This window comes from Corylus avellana, chromosome ca4 (genome assembly GCF_901000735.1).
Source record: "Corylus avellana chromosome ca4, CavTom2PMs-1.0".
NCBI classification, from domain to species: domain Eukaryota; kingdom Viridiplantae; phylum Streptophyta; class Magnoliopsida; order Fagales; family Betulaceae; genus Corylus; species Corylus avellana.
This window is the reverse complement of record NC_081544.1, coordinates 3126516-3152299: the sequence shown is the minus strand read 5'-3', so window position 1 is coordinate 3152299 and position 25784 is coordinate 3126516. Positions and strand designations below refer to the sequence as shown.

Sequence of the window (25784 nt, the reverse complement as noted above, 5' to 3'; positions counted from 1 at the left end):
TGGGGGCATGTTTATTGTTTACACAGAAGACAGGCGCAGTAGACAAAATTGTTGTTCCTTTCAGACAAAGTCATACTCAATTCCCTGTCAATCTTAGTTAGTTTTATAATTAAAGAACCATATTTTGAATTAAGTACAATTAACCTTACATATCAGATAGGATGCACTTACCTGTAAATCCTCCGTTCACATGGAATCAAAGTTAAGTCAATTAGTCTCTGTTAAACCTAGCTAGTAGGCCTGCTCAAATAATATCCTAAATTCCAAAGTCACTTTTTGGTTGGAATTTTAACATTAATAAACATTTTTCTCAAGGTCATTTTTAACAATTAGAAACTGTTCTTCCAACGGTCAGAAACTGCTCTAATAATTCTATAAAATGATGATTTTAAAAATTCAAACTACTTCTCTTCTAGTGTGCACATTTCTTGTTCAGGATTTTATTCAAAATTTGTCATCGGCTAATGCTACATTTACACAAATATTTCACAAAGTTAGCGTGACAAGGTCTAGTAGCCCTTGAATTAACCTTTATATATATAAAAAATTTTCCGACAGCTAGATTGGCGACGGGCCACCCACAAAAGAGAGCTCTTACTATGCAGTCAATGCATAAAAGGGGTGTTTTGCAGCATCCAATCATATGTTGCCACATCACCAAGTTCATTTTAGCAAAATAAAATTGAAACAGTAAATCTAAAACCAAACCGGCACAGCAAACCAAACAACAAAACCACCAGCGCCGGAGAGAATCCGGCTAGCCGAAATCGCCATGCGCCATCAGACCCACGGTGGGTCACCAGACCCAAGTGGGTCGTGGCCAGACCCAACGAGGGTCTCGGCCAGACCCAGCCTGGGTCTGGTGACCCACGCTGGGTCTGACTAATACCTAGCCGTGGGTCACCATCTCCGGCACCATTTTTTTGCGAAACCCAACCTCAAAATTAGATTATAATGCCTCAAAAATCGTTTCTAATGCTTTAAAACTCGTTTTTTGATTCAAAACTAAAACCTAGAGGGAAAGATTAACCCTTTAGGGATTTTATCACCCTAAAGGGGATCCGCCGGAGAGGGCTGCCACCTGGAGGAAGGAGACCCATGGGTCTGGCCGGCGTGACCCATAGAAGAAGAGAGAAGAGTGTGACCCAGAGAAGAAGAGAGAGAGAGAGAGAGAGAGAGAGAAGAAGAGAAAGAAGAGAAAAATCATGTGTATTAGGATCTAGAGTATTTTTGTGCATTTTTTTTTTTCTCTTTATCTTATGTGTCTTTATGCTATTGGGTGCTGCAAAACCCTCTTTTTATGCAATGATCATGTGAGAGGTTTATTTCCTGCAAAATAGAAAAAATAGTAATCGAAAATGCGTCGATCTTTGAGGGATCAAAGACACTCCAATTCTTAAGTCGTACATTATTTTACAAAATAACGGGATGTAAAAAGTTTTTAAAGAGAGAGTATCTTAGCGTCATCAATTTTTTTTTTCTTTTTGGAGAGAGTATCATTTTTTAACATAAGAAGCTCCTGAATATGCATTTGGTTTCTTGCCATGTGGTGGGTTGATATTGAATCAACAATGGTGCAATCATTTCATTTGTAGCGGGAGTTGTTAGAATATAAATTAAATAATTAAATTAATCTATTTTTTTAAATTTTTGAAATAAGTGATGGTTTAATATAATATTAAAGCCAATGGTCTTAAATTCGAATTATGTCTTTATCAATTTACCCTACATTTCAATAAAATATTTCATTCGTTAAGCCTCACTAATAAATAGAGAGTTTGATTCCACACGAGTGGTGATGTAACACGAGTTATTCTCTTGTGCTATGTATCTTCAAAGCTATATATCTCTGTTAAATACTCTGATTGATATACAAAAGCAGATAAGTATATATTTTCAATGGGCTTCCTTCGTTTTGCTGTCACTATGTTTTTTGAAATTCTAATTTAAAATAACAATAATAAAAGAATTCTTATTGCTGAGTACACTTTCACACATCATGTGATTTGTTTCCACTATGTTCTTCAACTGCAAACTTAAAAAAAAAATGGCCGGTTTGAATTTGTTGCTCCCATGTTTCTTTTTCTGACCACAACATGCAGGAAACAAAATATACAATGTGCTTCTTCTTAAGCCAGCATAATTATTTATAAATCAGAAGATATAAAGCTAGCTAGCTAGCTAGCATGCACGGCCTTCCCTTTGGGTCCCCAACCCATGATACCTTCTTTTGTCTCTCCAACAACCTTCTTCTTTACTCCCCCTAGCCACGTGCACCACTAATCTCTACCACAAGAGAGAGAGAGAGAGAGAGAGAGAGATGGGCAGCTTCATAGAAAAGCTTTGGTCATCATCTTTGATGGTGAGCCCCAAGCTTTTGCCACTTTTTCTCATGTAGAAGAGGAGTCCCCATTTTTGAAAAAGAGAGTGGGAGAGGGAGAACTTTTCTCAAGTTGGGGCTGTCAAATCTAGGATGACAAGAGACTAAAGAAGCATGACAAATATTATTAGGTTCTAAAGTCATCACACATTAGATTGGTTGCCTTTTAATTCTTTTACCCTACTTCCGACTACGACTCTATGTGTTCGATCATGCTCCTTTTGCATTTCTTGTCTTTATGATTCTCCATCTTAAGCATTCACACTTAGCTAACCAAAAGATATTTTGGCACGTTCAACGTATATTTGGGTGAAACATAGTAGTATCCGGTTAATAATTTTAACCCAACAATCATAGTCAGTTTGAAGAGATGGTAAACCGTTAAGGATGGTCGACCGCCCCCACCGCCATACCATTATTATTTTTATTTGAATATAATTTTTTAAGGACTTTCATGAAAAATAGCCATAATTTGTACAAAGACATCATTTCGTTATGAATTTATTTGTTGCAAGGTCATATCAGAATTGATTCATTTAACATTTTTTTCTTAATACTTAATATTTAAGATTGGTCTCTTAGGCTATGTTTGACAAATAAGTGAACTTAAAAAATGGGTCGAAACAGTGGCAGATTTGATTTATGTGAGAAAAAAAAAAGTAAGAATGTTTTGTATAAAAAAAAAAGTGAAAAATTTTGATTTGTAGTGATTTTTTTATTTGAATAGTGATAAAAAGTGATTGATGTGATGTAAAAAATAAAAAAGTTGGGGTTGATATTGAGAAAAATTATTTTGGATTTTGGGTCCGGCCCGGTCCAATCCACTCCTTTGCCAAACACAGCCTTAAATTAAGTAGGCATTGAAATTTCTCTAACTATTGTTTTGGTGAACACAAAAATATGATTTCTGAGAAGAAATTGGAACAAAAAGAAACAAAAAATATTTGAATGGTCATGAAATCTTGAAGTAATTAATAAAATTTGGCTGGCTCGATAGAAACAATTTTAGTTATGAAAAGTGAAAACTGGTTTCTTTTTTTTTTTTTTTTTTTTTGTTGAAGGAAAAAGAAGGGGACAATTTTGGTGATTTAAGATTCAGTCAGAGGCCTCAGGTGAGAAGACCCATGGGCCATGCGACATGACTTTGGACGGCAGAGACCGGTACGCTGTGCTGGCTAATCATTCATCGCCACCTGTCCATAGCCCAATCCTTCATATGCAAACGTACACAAATTATTTTATTTTTTATTTTTTATAAGTACCATTCACAAATCATATATCATATCCAGAAAATATTTGTCTCAATATATATATATATATATATATATATATATTTTTCATTTTATTTGATTTGTGAATTTATATGGATTTTACATGAGTTAATAGTGGACCTCACAAATATAATGATTGATCTATTAAATTTATAGAAATATATATATAAATTGTTGATACAAATAATTTATGTTTCTTTTTAATTTGTAAATGGTTTTGGATAATTGTTTAAGTTGAAGTGTATCTTTTGCTTTCTGTTTCTTTTTAGTTTATAAATGGTTTTAATAATTGTTTAAGTTGAAGTGTTTTAAACAGTTTGTACGAACAGAATAAGAAATTCATTTTTAGATATTGATCTAGGGTTGAAGAGAGATTTTTTTTTTTTTCTTTTTTAAAGAATTTGTTGGTTTAATTGTTCGTACTCTTTTGAAAATAATCCTTACTAAATTTTCTTTTCGTTTATATTCATGGGTGCAAATATTCCTTATTTATGGTGTTTGTAAATGCATGTTATTCGTTTTAGAGGTCTACAAACGAAGCAGTTATAATCGTTCAGCAACCACTAACCGTTTTGGTATACAGTTATAAAAAATCGCTAATTGCCCCACCCTGCAACCACTATCCACATAACCGCTTTGGTATGTGGTTATAAAAAACCGTTAACCGCATACGACGGGGCGGTTAGCGGTTTTAGGGATGGAAAAAGCGAGAATAACATTAAAACGACGCATGTCGTTTTAAATATGAGTTAGGGATAGAGTTTCATCATATTCATTGTTTTTTGAAACACTTTGATCCAAAACTATTTAAAATAAGCCCAAAAAATAGACACAAAAGGCCCAAAACACCTCAAAAAGAAAAAAGTTCAAAAACCCATAAAAAAAAAATTAAAAAGAAAAACAGTTATAAAACTGCTAACTGCTGATTATAAAATAATCACTAACCGCCTGTTTGGAATTGCGTTTGAGAGGCCTAAAAGTATTTTTAACACTCAAAAAGCCTTTTTAAAGAAAAAAATATTCGTTTGATAAAAAAATTAAAAGCGCTTTTAAGGATCCGAAAAACCTAAAAATGACCAAAAAATACTTTTGGCAAAAACTTCATTTTTAAGCTTTTGCCAAAAAGTTTTTTTTGACTTAGAAGCTATTTTTGACTTAAAAGCTCTATTTCTCAAACGCAATTCCAAACATGCCAAATAGAGCAGCCAGTGGTTATTAAAATCCAATAACCACCTTAAGTGATTGCAGTTATTATCAATAACCGCTAACCGCTAACCGCAACCACTTGTACACTCCTAATTGGTTTGAGTTCTTTTGCAAACAATTTGTAATAAGCTTTTAAAGACTTTTCAAGTCTTCTTAAATTTTTATTTTCTATACTTCTTTTTAAAGCATTAATTTCTATTTTCTAACAATGAGTTCGTCGGTGAGTGGTGGGTTCGGCAAAAGTAGGCTGGCATTAGACGCCCGTGTGGGCTGGGTACCTCAATAGCCTTCCTATCAACCCATCCTTAACAAAGTCAAGCTTTAATACGAGATTGGGCTCAGAGGGTTGAGTATAGTTGATTAGCTAGGCTGAGTTTATGGGCTCGAGGTATATAAGCCCAGAAGAGATAAAGAAATTCAAATAAAATAAAAAAACAAAAAAAAACTGCTACACCGAGTCTCTAATAATCTATCTAAATATGTAAATAAATGATTTCTTCTGTTAGGTGGTAATTCAGAAGCTGCAATCGTTGAGCTCAATCGCCATGGCCATCGATATCGCAACCTTGGAAGAAAGGTGGCTTTCTCTATCACCTCGGTGTATTGTTATTATTAGTATTTTTGAATATTTCCTGGAGCTTTCAGTGATATTATTGCAGTACAGCAATTCCAATGATTTTTTATTTTTTGTCTTTGTAGATTATTTACTTCGTTTCTGGAAATATGAATTTCTGGTTGTATATAAGATTGTAAGCAGTGATTTTCACTCTTTTAAGGTTTAATTCATGGGAAGGAGATTGTGCTTCACTGGAATTTGGAAAATCCTGATTTTATAGATGAACTTAAAACTGTTGCCTTTTCATTTCATTTTATCTATTATGATCATTTAGGGTATAGAAGATATGATTGTCATTAGGTGTTTGAGGGGTCTATCCAATGTGCCCGTTGTGATAGTATTTGGGTTTGTTTGGCAACTAGGTTATTGCAAGTTAGTCTCAATTATAATTTCCAATTATCTGCTGATCTTTGGGTGAACAATAAAACTGTATACGTCCAAATTACATTCACTGTTTAGCTCCTCAGGAATTATATGTGATTCCAAAGTTTCCAATGTCACATTAGTGCCACCACGAGCCACTGTGCCACCCTCAATCTAGAGAGTTGAGTTGTACTTGATCTTTTAACAGCATCCATTTGGTTAAAGGCTTTTAAATTTTCTGCCCTCCCTTAAACTGGTTGCCACTAAAGTTTTGCCTCCGAATGATCTCTTTCATGTCTAGTCTTATGCGATACTTGAGTCTTCAGTTGTCTTCTTCCCTTCCATTATTTTGCATCAAGAGGTCTTTAATCTCCTTGTCTAATTTGATTGAGGGAAAAAAAGAAGAAGAAGAAACAAAGAAAGAGAAAGGCAACAGAATCCATTTACCATGTAAATATTATAACCCCAAGGGTAACTCAATCAGCTGGGGATCACTTATCATAAAACGGAGGTTACTTGTTCAAATCTCTCATTTCTGCTCCCCTTAGGGTCAATCACTTATTAAAAATAAACTATGTAAATATTAGACGAAGATGATAGAGTAAAGTCACTTATGATAGTTTCTTGACTTGCTAATTGAAGTTATTTTTCTTTTCATGTCACCACTTTTAATATGTACTTGGTTTAATTTATTATTTAATTTTCATATTTGTTCTAGGTATATTAATTCTTGCCGGAAGCATGGTGTCCTACCTAATACTGCGATTTTGTCTGGTCTATTCAAGGTTTGGATTGATTGTATGATTTTAGTAGTTGGAATTTAGGATTGTTTAAAATGATTATATTGTTGGTGGCTCATTGCCTTTTTTTTTTTTGTGTGTGTGTGTGTGTGTGTGTGTGTGTGTTTATAAATAATTGTCAGCCTCATCATCATCATCATAATCCTAAATTGTGTATGTGGTTGGGTATGAGCACCAATGAGTACTTTGAACTAAGTTGCTTTAGAGCTGGAGTAGATGCTCTGCCCAAACATTCTGATCTAATTAAAAACATCACTTCTCAAATTCATCATCTGAGAAGGATATATTTAACTCTGTATTCCTCTAATATCTAAAGTTGTCTTGGACTTGTACAGGGGACCTTATTAAAACTTTTAACACATTGTCTTCTTGTTATGCTTTTTCTTTTTTTTTTGACCTTTTTTTTTTTTTTTCTGAGCTCTTCTTGTTATGCTTAGATGTAAACTTCTCTGTCTCTTGTTGAATGCAGCAAAGGAAGAATAGACATCTCTTACATTTTCTTGGGCAAGTTCCATGCATAGAACTTTGTATCCTGGATACGAGTTTTTTATTAAGTGTTTTTGTATGTTGGATACTGGTTCTACAGGAATATAGACTTTTCTTTGTTTTTTGGGTCTAAATATGCATTGGCTTTTATTCAAAGGAATATGAAGTTAAACCTTTTTTATTTTTTGTTATTATTATTTTTTTAATTTTAATTTCAATTTTAATTTTTAATTTTTAATTATTCAGGCTGAGGTTAAAAAATCCCGCCATGAGCCATGTAGCCTGGAAATTTTCTTGGACCATCTTAAGGATATTGATTTTCATCCACTTCTTGATACATTTATGGAACTTGATGCTTCAGAGATTCAAGCGGTTGATGTACGTAATGAATCGTCATGTGAGTTTAATGGGGAATGTGCTTTGTCCTTGATGCGTGCCATCAATCAAAAGCTTCGACGAGTTGATCTCCAGGATCTGTCATTTGGAAAGGAGTTCTTGCGGTATATACTGGTGCTAGTTTGTATTGTCTTTAAGTAATTGTCTTAGTTCCAGATTTATTTCATCATAAATGTCTTTATATTATTTTTTGCCACCTATGTTAGCAATAATAAGATAGTGAATCTCTATGATTTAGTGTAGGAAATTTCAATCCATTGGAGTCTTGATAATTGAGAACAAGTGACTTTTTATTGTCTGAGTAGTTGTCTGAGAGCAAAGTACTCCAAAAACCTATTTTAGCCAATCAGCGAGTGACTTGCCAGGCTATCGAATATCTGTACCATCTTGCAGTCATTGCGTTGGATCACTTCTGCCAATGATTACTTTTGGGTGAAAGTTGAACTGATGAGAAGGGAACTTTTTTCTTTAATTTCTTTTTTGGTAGTCAGAAAGAAGCATTTCAAATATCTATGTATCTCCCTACTGCCATGAATTTAAGGAATGTTCATGATAGTGGTGTTTAAAAATCATGTTATTGAAATCTATGCCATAGCATCTGCCATTTTGGATATTTTCTATATTTTTCTTAGGTGGCCCTTACCCTTAGTTTCTCATCTTTCCTTCATTACTCAAGTTTGCATCTAGTGATTATGTATATATCCTTTTGAAGTTTCCTATTGTATTGCCTTGTGCTTTGTGTGTCCTCTTGAAGTTGCCATTCAGAGTGCCTTCTGCTTACTTAATGATGTAAGAAGAGTTGGTTCTGTTTTTCATTGCTTGTAGAAACGTTGTATTGATGGACTAAGTTTTTGAAGCTATAGGTCTTGCAAAGATAAATGGCATTCCATCATCAGTTTAATTTTACTCTCAGGGATCTCTCTAAGAAAGGCTTATCATGCCAAGTCTTAACCTTGAGGTCTTCACACTTCCGGAAGCTCAACATGATGGGGGAGTTCATGCGGATACACACCCTTAACCTTGACTTCAGTACCTCACTTACTAGTTTCAGGGAGGATTGTTTCTCTTGCATGCCCAATTTAACATGCCTCTCAATGTGTGAGACAAGAATTACAAATCTTTGGACAACCATTGCGGCACTTTCTAAACTCCCTTCTTTGGTTGAACTTCGGTTTCAGAATTGGCTGTGTTGCAATGATGCAGGGCCTTCTGCCGCATCATCTGATGGGAGATCAGATAAAAAAACTGATGTCGGTCAGCCAAAGAGTGCTCCTTACATTGGAGCATCATCTATCGAAATTGGCATGCTCGCAAATTATAACTCAAGCATGGATGAGGCTCTTGAGAATTTGTTTTCGCTTGATGATGTGGTTATAAATGACGAAGTTCAAAGCATGATTGAGGATTCATCAGACGATGATAGTGATGTAGATTTTTCGAGTCACCAGAAAGAATATGGTTATAGTGAGCTATTATCTAATGTTTTCCCTAGGTTGAATGGACATGTTGATCAGCAGAATGAGGTAAACCACCTGGTCCTTCTCTATTAGATAGTTCTCTTGAGTGATCATAATGCAATTAAAATGAATTAATTTAGTTGCATTAGATGATCTATTGTAGGATTTCAGTACATTGTAAGTTTTCCATATTTCACATAATCTTAAGTTTAGACCTAAAAGAAAACAAGAACATTAATCCTAAGTGATTATTGCATATTTGTTTTTTCTTCGGGTCAAATCTCATGGTCCATGTAATTAGTTAGATTCATGCCTCTAAAATGCTCTTTAAGGGAAAAATGCTTTAGAGGGCCATGAGGTATGACTTTTTATCAAATCACTCTCTAAGGTTTAAATTTTATCACTTTACTCCTTAAGGTTTCAATTGTTATCAAATAGATCCTTAGGTCTACCTTCTGTTAAATTTTTAAGGGTGATGCCATTCCATACTCAATTAGAGGGCGACATGTGTCTCCTTTAATAAAAAAATATAGAAAAAGAGAAGAAAAAAAATTATAAAAGAAAACTAGAGGTCGGGTGGCCACGCGGGCTATTCCTAGAGGGAGTCACCCCCAAAGGTGGGGATGGCCTTGTCGGCGACCTCCAGAGGGACACCCCACCTCTGGTGTGTTTTTTTTTTTTTTTTTTTAATAAATTTTTTCTTTTTAATTTTGTTTTTTATGTTTATGATTATAATTTTTTCCCTTTTGTCTTTTAATATTTTTTAATGTCACCTCTGATTGGGTATGACTTACCAATACTGTTAGAAATTTAATAGAAAGTAGACATTGGGATCTATTTGATAACAATTGAAACCTTAGGGAGTAGATCGATAAAATTTAAACTTTAGGGATTGATGTGATAAAAAGTCATACCTCATGGACCTTTGGAGCATTTTCCCCCTTTTTTAATGCCTTGGTAATGCATAAATGTCCATGGATGTTATTATTTCCTTACATTATCCAACCCTAGTCTTGATATAAATTTCTATTGTAAATTGATATTAATTTTACACATGTAGATATAGGGGATGTACGCATATATGTTTCTGTATTCTACATGCATCATAGCTTTAAAAATCCACACACACACACATTGTTCTCCTTTGTCTGACTCATCTTTGAAGTCATTACATTGAATTTCGAACTTGTTTGGCAGGTTTCTTTTGATGCATTATACAACCAAAATGGAGAAGAGTCTTTGGCAGGCGCCTTTACTAGGCAAATTGCAGATGTTTCTTTGAAGTTTATTTCTTGTCATGCTTCGCCGATATGCTTTGAGAAACACTATAGAGAGTACATGATAGCTTCATTACCCCATTTGAAAGTTTTAGATAACTTGCCTATAAGAAAGATTGATAGGGAAAGGGCTACAGTTACCTTTTCACAATACTTTGAGTATCTACCCTACAAAAGGAAGCATAAAGAGAGTGTTGTTAGTATCTTACAAAAGCGTGAAATAAGAGCAAGCCACAATCATGTGCGAACTCCGAAGCAAAAGTCATCTTGTACCTCTGGAAAGTCAAAATATTTTTATACTAGGTCTCTTTGTGCTGCCAAAGTTGGGTCTTCTGCTTGGCCTTTCTTGCATCCACTTTCAATTTCAAGCAATGTTTTGGGAGATGAAGGGATGAACTTTCGTCCTAGGCAGTTTGAGTATCATCCATCTGATTCTAGCCTAATGGTCTTTGGAACTTTGGATGGTGAAGTAGTTGTAATCAACCATGAGAAAGAACAAATTGTTAATTATATCCCATCACTTGGTGCAATGAACAGTGTGTTGGGACTCTGTTGGCTCAAGAAGTATCCCTCCAAGGTATATGATACCTGCATGGGATGTGTTAAATAGAGATAAATTTGTAATGCTATTTTATTCTATAAGCATATATCCTTACAATTACAATGTCTTTCCTGGGAAAATATTGTTGTGTTGATATTCGCAGAGTGCTACATCACCTGCCTCTAGATTGTTTTTTGGTTTCCTTTAATCCTTATGTGAAGCCATGCAGGTGATAACTTGATTCTATATACAGACATGTTGTCTATATACAGACATGTTGTGTTCTATGGCAAGTAACTGCAAGAATTGCTAACTGCAGGATGCAGTATTTGACTCTCATGATTAGTAAGCATACTTCCAGAAGGATATCCAAAATTTGTGCTGGTCATGATGTACCTACTTAAAATGGAATAGTTGACTTCAACGTTGATGCATTTTTAGAGTGTGCTTTTTTGTTGATTTTATTCCTGATGAATATGGCATTTCTAATTCAGTTTTTTCCCCATGGTGAATGTCAGCTCATAGCTGGTTCGGATAATGGTTCATTGAAATTGTATGATATCCAACATACGACACCAAGAACTATGGGCATATATAATAGTGCTGGTTGTGTCACCTTTGATGAGTTCGACCAATTGACGTCTGTTCATGTTAACTCTACGGATGAACTTTTTCTTGCAAGTGGATACTCAAGGAATGTTGCATTGTATGACATAAGTTGTGGAAGGCGCTTAGAGGTGTTCTCTGATATGCATCGGGAGCATATTAATGTAGTGAAGTTTGCTAACTATTCCCCATCAGTTTTTGTTACTTCTTCCTTTGATCAAGATGTCAAGATGTGGGACTTAAGACAAAAACCAATATCACCTTGCTATACTGCTTCAAGCTCTAGGGGCAATGTGATGGTTTGCTTTTCTCCAGATGATCACTATCTGCTAGTGTCAGCTGTTGACAATGAGGTAATATTTGGATTAATTTTCAGTATGAGTTGGGGGTGTCAATTTGCTTTTATGTTCTTGAATATTCAACTTATGCTCAGGTCTCATCCTTGGAGCTTGGTTCCTAGCTCTCAAACTTTAAATGATGATTGGACAAGAAATATGGTTAGAGCCTATCTTGAAACACAACTGTTGAAATGGAAAGCTTCAGTAAACAGAATTACATCGCCTTATTTTTTTTTTCCTGTAAAATTCTTCTTTGTGAAGTTTTTCCCTTTCTTTTGCGTCCATAATTTTCAATTGCTATTTTTTGTTGTTCGCTTTTGTCCTTTTTTTGTTTGAAGCCCATTGATGATTGGTCATGTTCGGTGACAAAAAAATTTAAACCCTATGTCACAGGGTCATGATATACATAAGGGTAGGATTTGGTCCTGAACCAATGCCATGAAAGCTTCTTGTGTACTTATCAAAAAAATGAAAGTTTCTTGTGTGAATATGGCTTCCATAAAGTTTCAATATGCTCTAATAGGCTAGTGGTAGATAAATGGACCATAGTGCCTGGTCATCTATGGAACGTTTTCTGTTGAAGATTATTTGTGGCATGGTGGCCTATTTGAAGGAAAGAAATGGAGTATATTTTCTGATGGTGGTAGTAGGTATGGATTGGGTTCTTATTAGGATACCAACTTAGTTGCTTTTTGGTGTAAATCCATACCTCAGTCTATACTTCAGAGGGACACCAATATTGATTGATGTATTTAATGTGCATATAGGCCTTTTTGAAACATTTTCATATTAGTTATTGATATATATTTTGCTTGGATACTTTGTTTATATGCTTAATGAAATCTCAATATTATTATCATTATAATCTTTTAAGATTTTAAGTGCACTTGAGACTAACATGTGAACATTCTCAGGTTAGACAACTTCTGGCTGTTGATGGGAGGCTCCACTTGAAGTTTGAGATAGCTTCTACAGAAAGCTCTCAGAACTACACTCGTTCCTATTACATGAATGGAAGGGACTATATTATAAGTGGGAGTTCTGATGAACATGTAGCCCGCATTTGCTGTGCTCAAACTGGAAGGCGTCTCAAGGATCTTTCTTTGGAGGTACCTCTGTCTTTATATTCACATGTTTTGGGTTACACTTAGGTATCATACTGTTTGAAGCACTTATGGATGTGGATGCATATATTTAAACTGCCTCAATGCTGAAACACAAGAAATATCTCTTATGTGTGACTTATATTTGGCCTGCCAAACTTTATCAAGGTTGTGGAGCTTCTTTACTTTCCGAGAACCACACAGGAAAGGAAAGTGGCTATTCTCTTGTGTTTTTTTGTTTGTTTATCAGTGTGGCTTGCACCATGCATGTGGATAAAATGAGTGCATAAAAAAAATTGTGGATATGACGAAATACAATTATATTCAAAGGTTTGGCTTGATAAATGACTAGTGAGCTTGAAATGCTGTTTTCGCCTAAAATAACAAAGATGAATGCCTTATTGCCTATGATCTGTCACATCTTTAGATATACTTTATAATCAATCTGCTATTGTTGACACATCTTTGTAATATATATACTATAGATGAGGCGTTCCAGGTACACAATGCTATTTAAGTGCATTGGTAGAAAGTTAAATAAAATTAGAAACTCTAGGAAAAGGAAGAAGTTAAGATGTATGACAAAGAAAATCCTCTAGATTTCCTGTGTTTCAAAGGAAAAAGAAATTAAGAAATGAGGGGACTGATAGGTTGTAGATAGCGCTTAAAATGATGCCGATGTTGTTTCACCATGTTTGAAGTGAGTTATGTATAACAAAGTTGATGCTATTCTGTGATGCAACAGGGTCTAATGGTGGCATGAATTTTTTTTATCCTTTTTCTTCAATCTGTTTTAAATTCCAATGATGATGCATATAGGACGTTAAAAATAAGTTTACTTATCATTTTTTTTTTTTTTTTTTAAAAAAAAAGAACGTAATGTTCAGAAACTGGTTGAGCTAGACTTGCTGTACCACAGTTGATATCTATCAAATCAATTTATGTTGTTCCATAATTGTAGTCGGCTCCAGTCAGTTCTTCCTATTCTTTTTTGATAAGAAATTCCCTCAATAAACAAGCCTTAAATTCTATCTTTCTTGCTTATTGTATCAAGAGTATTTCTTTTATTAAAATACAAGGTTTTTTACATCAATGTTATCTTTTATTAGAAATTTGTGTAAATCGTTATTGCAAGATGAAATAATAAAATTCAAATAAATATTTTTCCATCAAGTGGTCAAAGATAAATTTCATTATCAAGACAATATTTTCCATTAAGAATGTATTTTAAGATCAAAGTAAAAATCCATTAGAATGAATTTAAAAAATATTCATTTTTATATTCCATTAGGACTTTTTGTTGCTTTCGTCCAGAGGCAAATCTTTGTCTCTTTTCTCCTGTATATGTGGGAATGTGTAATGTATAACAATTTGGGTTGTGTTGCCAAATCCACTATCATCTTAGATGGCGTGCGTTCTGGTTTGTGATTCTCCAGTTTCATAATAAGAATTAGACTAGAAATGAGGAAGAGAAAGAGGGTGATTATAGTTTTTAGAAATTTAAGGGAAAATTATGCTTTGTACCTCCAAACTACCTCTTCTTTTTCAAACACCCCCAAACTACCAATTTCGACACTTTGCATCCCAAATCAAGGTTTTAATGTTACTTTGCATTTTTGTTAATGTCAAGCGTTATTGGATGGAAACATGCCATTGTCCCATTTGAAATATCAAAACTGGCCCTAAAATTAAAAAGAAAAAAGAAATAACAAACAATTTGATTTAAGCTCACATACAAGGTCAATCTGGTCATTTCAATTGGGTTGAATGCATGCACATGAATTTTCTGTCTGAAATAATGCCTGGATCTAATGAAGGATGCAAAGTGTCATTAAAATTTTGAGTTGGGATCCAAAGTGTCGAAATTGGTAATTTTGGGGATATTTAAAACGGGGTGGTACTCTGAGGGTGCAAAGCGTAGTTTTTCCAAAATTTAAATAAGGTAGATCATAGAGGTTTTGCTAATGTGCTCTAACTCCAATAGCACTTTCTCTCCTCAAAAAATTGGGTGGAAGGTGAGGTAGTAGGTTCAAGGCCCACTAAGCGTGTGTAGCTTACCTTAAAGAAAAAGAAAAAAAAATCTGATCATAAAAAAGGTTAGATGAGAACAAAATTAAAATCTAAATCCAACAGTAGAAGGGGTTTACTGAAAAATTAACTGTAAGAAAATGAGGCTGCATTATTAATTGGAAATAAGCTTCTCTTTCATTCATTTTCATCATTCATGACCATGATAAAGGAGAGAAACTGTCCTAGGTGAAGTTAGATTGTTGATCACAAAAGGAAAACACCATCAAATACAAGAAAAAGCAAATGGAAAAAATTGGAGATGGAATTTATATATAAGTACGAAAAGTCAGCACACCTTAAGAGCAAGTTGTCCTTTCTGAACTCAGTACCCAGAAATTCTTCTCCTTCCTATTGAACTCTAATCCCTTTGAAACAATTATTAAGAAGGATTATGTTCATTTGCTACATTTTCCTGTTCTGTTACTATTTTGGGGACAACTATGAGATTAGTGCTTTTGTTTTGCAGGGAAGTGGTTCAGGTTCTATGTTTGTGCAATCTTTGAGGGGTGATCCTTTCAGAGTGAGTTCTGCATTTAACTACTCGTACTCATATGCTTGATCATCTATGGTAAATGTAGCATACGTATGAAATGATTTAACATTATGCTGGTGCAAAAAGCAGAGCATTGACATTTTGGACATGTTGATGGATGACTTTTCCTTTGCTTTATAAGATATTGGTTTGCTATGTCTCTTGCTTCCCTTGTTTATTTTATATAGTGCTTCATCTGAAAACATTAGAGTGATGCTTATTTTTTCTTTCTCCCTAAAATCCTTTCACCTCAGAAGTCACAAGTACTAGTCATCATGCTTCATACAACATTGACATGCCAATGCAGTTGTCATTGAGACACATCGCACTCCCTTCCAGATGATAATTTCATAATCAAAAAAATTCTATGCTTGATGCATCAAACATTTCTCATATATCCATACCTCTTCCTGTTTAGCTCTTGAAAAGTGTCGTGGGCTTCTTTTAATGCACATTGCGTAAATGTTCTCACTAATAATTTTTGTCTTTTCTTAAAATAAAAATATCTATATTTGTTAAAGTAATTTGGTTCTATAACTTCTTGTTAAATTTGTTATATTACTAACCAACCCCCAATTAGTATATTATTATATTCATATATAATAAATCTTACGACGCCCCCATTCCTATGGCCATTCATTCAGTACTTCTGGCTCTCAGGAGTCTCTTTGTAGGATACTTGGCCAAAGTGTGACCCGTTAGCCCATAAGTAAGTACTGTGACGAAGTGACTGTTGCTCACCTGGCACAGGTCATAGATTCATACATGTCCTGTACTTATTTGTACGTATCTATCTTGTAAATAATGTGGAATCATTTCTGGAGTCGGGTGCTATCAGGTTACAGTGAACTTGTTCAAGTTCTCTGTCATTATGACCTCTTTAATCTTTTCAAAATCTTCTAGGGTGTGCCAGTTGTTTCCCCTAAAATTTCAATGGCTCAATTCCTATTTGTATGTCATCTGAAAGATAAATCTATAGCCTTAACGGTAGAATCAAGGATGGCAGTCATCTCAATGAAATAAGATTTTATAAACTATAAGAAATGAGTTTATGTCATGCATCATGGTGAGAACTTTCTATATTCCAAATGTTCCTGTACAAGATGATGAATTTGTCATTAAATTCTATATAAGATATTGAATATAACCATCAAATTACACTGAACGGCCATAAGCCATTAAATGATTTGTTGACCTCAACATAATAAGAGGGCAATTATGGTTTTTCCCATCTGGTGACTGAACCCTCCAACAGTATGCAGGAATAATCAGTTATGAAAATTCAACCCCTTTTACTAGCTGCTTCTGAATTTTTTCTTTTCTACGGTGCTTCCACCATTGAATAAAAGTTTTATTTTTTTGGTTTTTCCCTTTCTGATTTTTAATGTCCTTGCACCCAGGATTTCAACATGAGTATCTTAGCAGCCTATATGCGTCCAGGCTCAAAGTCTGAGATTGTCAAGGTATAAGTCCCACCTTGTATCCTTTATGCTGTTGGATGTCTTTCTTTCTGTATTACTGTGAAAAATATCTAAGCCACAAACTGCAGGTCAATATGCTAGCGTCAAATGACTATAACAAGGAGCACTCTTACCGCCGGCACTCCTGCACATCCAACAGTATGGGAGGTTGATGTATCTACATCCTTTTGTACGGGTTCTCTTCGTTTACATTTATACGGTAATCAAGACCATTCATCAATGATTGTTGGGCACCCGCCACCTTAACAGATGGGTTCAACCAGCTTTGTACTCCTGAGAAAGGCAAAGATATGTAGTCAATGATTGTTGTACTCACTAGCCTTCTCATTTTTTTTACTGTAGACGTGTATTCAACAATTTGTGTACCTTGTAAATGGAATAATCTTAAAGAAAAGCAGAGACTAGGGAAAATGACAGATAGCTGTATTCTCATCCGGTTGTTGATGGATGCGTGCAATGGTGATTGCAGTGTTAGTACAAGGTATGTTCTAGAGCTGTTGTAATTTAAGGTGGATGAAATGTGTACAGGATTCATATTGGGATATCCATGTAGCAATTTGGGTAGAACATTGTGAGACTGAGAGTCTATATAAGACCTATTTGCCCAAATAAATTTTGATTATCCGGCCACTTACTCGGGCAGAACTCTCTTACGTGTATTGCCCAAATTATAACGATCCCAATGATAATCTTGAGGTTTTTTTTTTTTTTTTTTTCTCCTCCAGATGGACAAATTACTGACTTGTGCAGGAAACATTCTAGTTCCAACTTTTTGGAACCATTTCCTGCTATAGTCAGTGGCAGCCCTGGCTTTGGGTGTGTGCTATGCCTGAGCTCTTTTGAGTGCAAGAATGATGTGACTGAGTTGCATTCTGCATGGGGGAAATGTTTAGGGTATTATATAACTTTTATTGGAATCCTTTATAAACTTATGTGGGAATGTTTTAATGGGGGAAAAAATTAAGCAACAAAGATATAAAAAGATATAATACTCTAATAAGAGCCAATGGCACGGAGGGAAAGGGTGTATCCTTCCATTTCCCTTACTTTCCATCGAACCAAGCCAAAAAAAAAAAAATTGGTCTACAATTTTCCCTCCCCCTTCCTCCCAACAAACGTAGTGCAAGTCTCATTGAATATGGAGGAATCCAATGCTTCAATTATGGGCTTGAATATTATTCAGATCGACTCGTTTGAGGGAAAAAGCAAGCAATAATTAATAGAGCAAACAATAATTATCGTAGATCAAGTGGGATGACAATTGGGTTGATCACATAAAATCTTCAAGATAAATAATTAATATTAACTACAAGATGATTGAATAATACTTGTACACATAAAATAATGGTGGATAACAATTTTTTTTAGAGTGTGGTTGGCAAACAACACTGCACTGTTCATGTTTGGTGAGAAAAAAAAGAAGAAGTAATAATTAGTATAGAAAAGTAAAAAAGGTAGTATTGAAAAATGAAAAATTTTTGTTTTGTAGTAATTTTTTTATTTGAATAGTAGTAAAAAGTAAATTATGTGATATAAAAAGTGAATAATGTGATATAAAAGTGAGAATGTTTTGATGTTGATTTTTTCGAAGAATGTAATAAATAATATTTGAGAATGTTGGTGTTGTTTAAAAAACAAGGTCTAAGTTATGCAATAGGCACTAACATTTATTTTAAAAATTTTACAAACTAACGTGGTAATGTAACAATTATTGATAAAAGACTGACGTTCTAATTGCCAATGGGCTAGCATTATTTTGGCTAGCCCTATAGCAAAAATGGACAAAAAAGTAGTCCATCCGACTAGCCATTTTAGCAAAAAAAAAAAAGAAAAAGAAAAAGAAAAAAAACTAGCTAACTAGACTAGTTGCTACGGTTCTTAGTAAATTTTAGCTGAAAAAATGACTAGTTATTGTAGTTCAATAATGCATAAAAAATAAAAAAATAAAAAAAAAAATTAATAAAAGAACGATTCTCTCCTCTCTTTGGGAATGGTGACAGTGGATAAAAATAATAATATTTAAATTTTAGCTAAAAAAATGACTAGTCATTGTAGCTCAACCATACATAAAAAATAATAATAATAATAATAATAAATTCATATAATTCTCTCTTTTCTTTGAAAATAGTGAAAGCGTATAAAAATTAATATTTTTAAATAAAATAGTAAAAGACTAAATTGAATAACTAAAATAAAGAGTATGAAGTTGGTGGTTTACAAAAATAAACTATAAAATAGAATAATGTAATTCTTTAACTAAAATTTGATGATGTATGAAGTATAATATTTTAACTAAAAATATTTATATTTTAATATTTTGAAAAGAATTTTATGGCTTTTGGATCCAGTCCCACTCCTTTGCCAAACACACCCCATCCCCTAAGAATTGCCACTTTTCCATGAAGATCTACGGCATTGATAAAACGCCAAGAAAGAAAGAGAAGAAAGAAGTGGAACATAGAAGAAAACAGGAATAGCATTAATGGGTCATGGCGCATGCAGACAAAGACAAGGGAAACCTACCAACAAGCAAACTTCAATGCTGCAGTCTGCAGAAAACGCGTGGGCAGAGGGCCTGAACCACACAGCTCATACTGCCGAGGTAGTTGCCATTATTAAAGAACAATCCAAAATCTCCAGCTGTTCTCCTCCATTGAAGCAGCTATAAATGTCCACTTAAGCTTTCACACACTTGCTTCAGTATACTCAGTTAAACCCTTTGCAGAGCAAAGATGAAGCTCTTCTTTGCCACCCTTCTGCTCTGTTCTCTTCTCCTCAGCTCCTCTTTGTTGGAGCCTGTCATGGCCGGGTCAGGTAATTAGTGTTTTCTTTTTGTCAAAGCTGCTTTTCGTTTTCTCATTTATTTTGGGTACTGATTAATGGGATTTTTCTTGATGTGGGTGTGAAGGATTTTGCACGAACAAGTGCTCAGACAGGTGCTCAAAAGCAGGGGTGAAGGATCGGTGTATGAAGTACTGTGGGATCTGCTGTGAGGAGTGCAAGTGTGTTCCCTCTGGGACTTATGGGAACAAGCATGAGTGCCCTTGCTACAGAGACAAGAAAAATAACAAGGGCAAGCCCAAGTGCCCTTAAAAATGAAAAGAGAGAGAGTAAAAAGATACTTAATTAGCAAGTTAGAATTAATGTGTGTTTGGTGGGATTAGCTACTTCTGCATAAATAAAATGTTGGCTATCTTTTTCTGTAGTTCTTGAGAAACTGGAAGCTCTTGTATGACTTGTTTAATCTCAATCAGTTTAAGCTCTTGTGCCCTTAAGGGACTATGTTGAAAATGGAATGAGGAGTTTTGAATTTTTTTTTTTTTTTTTTTAGCAGAAAATTCCCATGAATCTTTGAGGTGGTAGAGATTTGGGATGTTCATTTAAAAAAAAAAAAAACAAAACAAAACGAAGAGAGGCCAAATTGAGTGAATTGGAGGCCCTATGCAACAATAGCAACTTCTTTAACAATGTCAATTGAAAGGGAGAGGCTCTTTCGAGAGCCGAGTTCATAGAGTTTTGGTGCGAGATATAGCAAGTGTTACACAAAATTCAGGATGCAATTGTTAGATTGATGGGAGAACCCATTCTGAATTGCGACATATGGGAATGGAGACTCTTTTGGAGTAGGCAATGGGGTTAATGCAAAGCCAGTTGAAGGCCACCTACCACCAGACCACCTCTTCAACAAGAAGTGCAACTTGTCACTGCAAGAGCATCCCGAGTTCTTTAAATTTGATTTTTTTTTTTTTTAAACCGACAAAAAGAATCATTTAACAAACTATATGCTTTATTTTTAATTTTGCTTTGATCAACAAGGTTCTCTAAATACTATGTGCCAAAAAGTAAAAGTTATTTAATTTTTTAATTTTATATATTCATTTTCTCTCTCGCCCGTCTACCAAGAACAAAAAATAGAATTAAAAAATAAGAAAATAATAATAATTAATTAAAGTAGAAAAAGATATAAAAAATTTAATATTTAGTTCATTTTAAAAGTGACTCTTCAAATTTAAAAACGTGAGTTTTTCTCTTCAAATTTAACTTTTATTCGAAAAGCTCAATGTAGATGCTTTAATGTGATGGAGGAGAATAGAGACTATCAAAAAAGACAGTGGGTTTTGGCCGGTCGGCGGTTAAGGCCAAGTATAATATGTTGGAGGAGGGTTTGTCGCGGGTGGCAAAAGGGAGCATGTTAGTTACCTTGTGCAATGGTTGTTACTTACACCGACACGTAGGGGCAGAACTACAACGTTTAGTTTGAGGTGACAAAATTTAAAAAAATTAAAATTTGGGGGGCAAAAGTTAATTTTTAAAGGTATATTTAAAAATAAAAATAAAAATTTGGAGACCACCCTATGGCTTGGGGGCGGGCTGCCCCCTCCCCAAGCCAAAGAAGACACAATATGACGACACATCAATTTTAAGGGCCCGAATTTGCAAAAAGGGGGCGAGGAGCGGCTTCATTGTAGCTGTGTGACAACACTTGGTACCCTTAACATTATGTGGTTGAAGTGCTAATGAAGTAGAGCCGCCATATCCGAGTAATACCTCAAGGATGAGTTCTTTTGGAGTGAAGACGACTAATGTTGAACGACTTTAGGGCACTGCTAGAGCACCGCTCGATGGGTGCTCAAGCAGAGTTAAAGTGGAGCAGGAAATCCTGTTTGAAATTGGTTGGGTTGGATTTTATGTACTATACATATATGGAAAGCTTAGCTAGTTAAGTTTTTCGAATTTAAGATGCAATAGTTTTTTTCTTTATAGAGAAATGCTATAGTGAAATAAAAAGATTATTTTTTATCCATAAAAGTCTTAAGTGGCAAGAAGCTATAGGCCTCATCCGTAGTTGCTGTGACCCTACCCATTAATGGACCTATAGCATCTTGTCACTTAAAACTTTTATGGGCTAAATATAATCTTTTTATTACACTATAGTATATCTCTTCTTTATATTCTCACATGTAAACAATCGGTTAAGTTAAAAAAAAAATAAAAAAATAAAAAAAGTTGGGGTGGGGGGTGCGCTTGCCCAGGCCCATTAACCCGACAAGGTGCCCAACCCGGCAACCCAAGCTTCCAGACACAAATCACATTCAAAATTTTCGTACACAGGAAAAAGAAAAAGACGTTTCAAAATGATCTGATTTTAAACATGAAACGACACCGTAGTATATCTATGCCTCAATCTCTATCTCCCTCTTCTTCTCCCTGCCTGCCATTTTCAATTTCTCATTTCGATTCAGATCTCTCTGAATTCAACAATGGAGAACTCCATGGTTCAAGAGGTATCTCTCTCCGTCTCTCTCTGTCTCTGTCTCTGTCTTTTTGTCCATACATATATGTATAGGCATTGAATTTTTGGTGCGCAGATTCTGGCAAAGCAGGTGCTGACGGTGGCTAAGGCGGTGGAGGAGAAGCTGGACGATGAGATATCGGCGCTAGATCGGATGGACATGGACGATATAGAGGCGCTGAGGGAGAGGAGGCTGCAGCAGATGAAGAAGATGGCGGAGAAGCGGAACCGTTGGATCTCCCTCGGACACAGCGACTACACCGAGATCCCCTCCGAGAAGGACTTCTTCGCCGCCGTCAAGGCCAGCGATCGCGTCGTCTGCCATTTCTACCGCGACAACTGGCCCTGCAAGGTCCCTTTCGTACTTTCGCATTTGGCTCAATTTTTATCTTTCTTTCTTCTTCATGTTCTATGTGCTTTTGTGTGTTTGTGTGAAAGATATATAATATTTAATTTATCCTAAATCATTATTTTTAAATTATATGCTTCAGATTTTACTATTTCAGCTTTATATGGTTCTGATTTTTCCATTTATCAATAGATTGACGGAGCTCAAAAACTTAATCCTGTGTTGAAGCTTATATAGACTGATGTGTGTCAAGGAGAATATTTTTCAAGCCATCCCATGTTTACCCTTTTTGGTAAATAGTGCTTTTTACCAGGCCTCTTTAACTCCTAGATACTTTGATTCTGTGATTCATTTAATACTGCTATCACATAAGAGTTGTTGTAAGGCTGTTCAAACATCTTGATATTTTTTTTTAGGATCTATTAGAAAAAAACCATATTGGTATCTATTAGTTGGAGAACAGTCTCCATATCTCTCATCCTTAGCTAAATTTCCTTTGGAATGAGGGACTTTGTTATACATGGCCTCAAGGCTTGGCTGCTAAAGGATTGGGATTGGGTTGTGGGTAGGCCTTTGATTCAAAATCTTACTAATAAAAAAGATTATCAAATAAATAAATATGAGAAAAGAATGGGGATGTTAAACATGTAATCTTGCTTTTAGATTCTGATGATGGTACTCTTTTGTTGGTGACAAATATAATTAAGATAGAAGTCTCGCTGAGTTGGATCGAGATCGCTTGCATTGCCTATGGTATTGCATGTGGTACAATAGCTCTAATGTAGGACTTTCATTTTGAAATGAATTGCTTAAAATGAGAAAGCACATAGAAAAAAGAGATGGGGATTGCCACCCCACCCAAAGCTACTGGGATGGTTCTGATCTCAATCCCAGTAAACTGATGTACTGTCTATATGTGTCAATATTTCCATGGTGTAGCTACCCCTTCTCTGTTTCTTCATCTCAGGTCTAGACAACCTCCTACATCTAGGCGTCCTTTTTGGTATCCCTCAAATACTTGAGGATTTAAGGGAAGAGTTCTGTTATTCTCTCCAAATGCAAGTCTACTGTTTCTTTTTATCTATGTAAAGGTTTATATAGACTAGCTGTTTTTTTTGGGTGGCATGGCACCATGAAGAGATCACTGTGCTATTTTACTCCTTTCTAGCTATTAGATGTAATGAATAAATTCCCTTACTACCAATAAAAAAAGTGGCAATGATATTCTGATATAGACTCAAGATTTTGGGGAAACAATTTATGTTTATTGTTTATTTGCAGGTGATGGACAAACACTTGAGTATATTGGCAAAGCAGCATATAGAGACACGTTTTGTGAAAATCCATGCTGAGAAAAGTCCATTCTTGGCGGAGAAGCTCAAGATCGTTGTTTTGCCAACCCTTGCCCTCATAAAGAATGCCAAAGTAGATGACTATGTGGTACGTAGAGTAAAAATATGCATACAATCGATGGAACCCCCATCTATATTGTTATATGATTATTCTGTTTCTGGGGTCTTTCACTCTGTTTAACATTACTAGCTCCAACGTAATGTGTTTCAGGTAGGATTCGATCAGCTTGGTGGAACAGATGAGTTTAGCACAGAGGAACTGGAGGAAAGGTTGGCTAAAGCTCAAGTTATCTTTTTTGAGGGTGAATCGTCTCTAAATCCGTCAAGATCTGGTTCACACTCCAGAAGGAACGTTAGGCAAAGCGCAAAGTCAGACTCATCAGACTCAGAGTAAGCCAGTATTGCTTAATATTGTCTTCCAATTTTAGTCCGTCTGAAGGAAGTGGAGAGGATCAGTCACCCCTTTTTTAGTGTTAAAAAGAGCTGAACCTTGGACGGCTACCATTGGGAGCAGCCTAGTCTTGTGGAGTTGTTGTGATCAATATTTTAGAAGCAACATTACTACATCTGAGATTCATGCTATCATCGGCTGTGGTATCAGTTATTGTATTAATGTAACTTCGCAAGGTTTTCAGAAAGATTAATAGTTACTACTACTAGTATAGTTTTCAAGCTATATATATATTGTCATACTGCAAGTTTTGTGTTAGGATCTCTGATATCATTTTACTTTTTAAGATTAATAACTTTTTTAGTACCAAAGTTTGCAATTTTTTACTTTTTCCCCTAGGGTTCCAAAACAGTTACAAATGGTACCTGACTTATGGGAAAAGACGAAATTGATACCTCCGTTAGATTCTGTGAGAAAAAATTAACAGTTTGCTACATGCCACTCTCAAAATATACTACATGTCCTTAACGAAATAATAATAATAAATAAATAAAACGAAACCTAAAAAAAAAAAAAAAATTGGGGTGGCCAATGACCCCTATTTTGGCCATTGGGGGTGGCCCACCCCCAAGGCCGGTTTGGGGGTGGCTGAACCATTCCAAGGCCTTGGGGGTGGTTCGGCTACCTCCTATGGCCAAAAATGGGGTGGCCGAAACCACCCCCAAAGCCCTTGGGGGTGGCTCGGCCACCTCTAGAGGCCATGGGAGTGGCCGAAGTCACCCCCTCTTGGGGTGGTCGAACTACCCCTAAGGCCCTTGAGGGTGGTTCGGCCTCTAAAAAAGGGGTGGCCCAAGGGCCAAAAAGGGGGTAGCTGGGCCAAGCCACTCCCATGGCCAAAAAGGGGCCCCCTTTTTGGTTCTTGGGGGTGGCTAAACAACCCCCAGAGGGGCTGTAGGGGGTGGCCGGCCACCCCATGAAATTTTCAATTTTTTATTTTTATTTTTTAGGTTTAGTTTTTATTATTATTTTTTATTTTTAGTACACGTGACATTTTTATATGGTGACACATGTAACAGAGTCTAATGGAGGTATCAATTTTGTCTTTTCCTATAGGTCAAGTACCATTTGTGACTGTTTTGGAACCCTAGGGGAAAAAAAGTAAAAAAGTTCAAACTTGGGTACTAAAAAAGTTATTATCCCTACTTTTTTCTCTCAAGAGCTTCATTTGTTGCAATGCATCACCTCTCTCTCTCTCTCTCTCTCTCTCTCTCTCCCCCATTTTTTTCCTCGGGAAGGTCAGGTCGGCAACCAGGATAACGTCGATCACTCTTCTTTTTTTTTTTACCTCGAAAAGGTCGACGACCCAGCTCAAACCTTTGAATAAACTCAAGTTCCATGTTTGAATATTCTTCATGATCAACATATTGCAATGAAAAATTCATCAACAAATGCATTTTTGTTTCATGTTATTACAAA

The 25784-nt window shown here is 35.4% G+C and overlaps 3 protein-coding genes across 4 annotated transcripts; all 3 read left to right on the top strand.

The window, feature by feature from the left end:
* Positions 1-5314: 5314 nt before the first annotated feature.
* LOC132177491 (protein DWD HYPERSENSITIVE TO UV-B 1) lies at positions 5315-17553 on the top strand. Of its 2 annotated transcripts, XM_059589834.1 has the most exons (10): positions 5315-5434; positions 6555-6621; positions 7369-7622; positions 8432-9041; positions 10173-10829; positions 11312-11752; positions 12652-12846; positions 15377-15430; positions 16843-16905; positions 16992-17553. In XM_059589834.1, exons 1-10 carry the CDS (start codon positions 5403-5405, stop codon positions 17073-17075), a joined length of 2457 nt encoding a protein of 818 aa, XP_059445817.1. In that variant the 5' UTR covers positions 5315-5402; the 3' UTR covers positions 17076-17553. The 2 variants fall into 2 exon arrangements, with proteins under 2 accessions (XP_059445817.1, XP_059445819.1); XM_059589836.1 differs by lacking the exon at positions 6555-6621.
* A 2047-nt stretch (positions 17554-19600) lies between these two features.
* Positions 19601-20128, top strand: LOC132179069 (snakin-1-like). The gene is made up of 2 exons (XM_059591696.1): positions 19601-19737; positions 19832-20128. The coding sequence occupies exons 1-2, from the start codon at positions 19656-19658 to the stop codon at positions 20014-20016; spliced, it is 267 nt and encodes an 88-aa protein (XP_059447679.1). The 5' UTR covers positions 19601-19655; the 3' UTR covers positions 20017-20128.
* Positions 20129-22095: 1967 nt separating this feature from the next.
* Positions 22096-24626, top strand: LOC132177621 (thioredoxin domain-containing protein 9 homolog). Its single transcript, XM_059590020.1, has 4 exons — positions 22096-22208; positions 22293-22568; positions 23847-24005; positions 24129-24626. The coding sequence occupies exons 1-4, from the start codon at positions 22185-22187 to the stop codon at positions 24309-24311; spliced, it is 642 nt and encodes a 213-aa protein (XP_059446003.1). The 5' UTR covers positions 22096-22184; the 3' UTR covers positions 24312-24626.
* Positions 24627-25784: the final 1158 nt, after the last annotated feature.

Excerpts from the sequence above, each read along its gene's own strand:
- LOC132177491 (XM_059589834.1), top strand. The coding sequence starts at position 5,403 with ATGGCCATCGATATCGCAACCTTGGAAGAAAG. Across the intron at positions 11,753-12,651 it reads TGTCAGCTGTTGACAATGAG|GTTAGACAACTTCTGGCTGT; the intron begins GTAATATTTGGA and ends GAACATTCTCAG. Across the intron at positions 16,906-16,991 it reads CAAAGTCTGAGATTGTCAAG|GTCAATATGCTAGCGTCAAA; the intron begins GTATAAGTCCCA and ends CACAAACTGCAG.
- LOC132179069 (XM_059591696.1), top strand. The coding sequence starts at position 19,656 with ATGAAGCTCTTCTTTGCCACCCTTCTGCTCTGTTCTCTTCTCCTCAGC. Across the intron at positions 19,738-19,831 it reads GCCTGTCATGGCCGGGTCAG|GATTTTGCACGAACAAGTGC; the intron begins GTAATTAGTGTT and ends GTGGGTGTGAAG.
- LOC132177621 (XM_059590020.1), top strand. The coding sequence starts at position 22,185 with ATGGAGAACTCCATGGTTCAAGAG. Across the intron at positions 22,209-22,292 it reads AGAACTCCATGGTTCAAGAG|ATTCTGGCAAAGCAGGTGCT; the intron begins GTATCTCTCTCC and ends TTTGGTGCGCAG. Across the intron at positions 24,006-24,128 it reads CCAAAGTAGATGACTATGTG|GTAGGATTCGATCAGCTTGG; the intron begins GTACGTAGAGTA and ends AATGTGTTTCAG.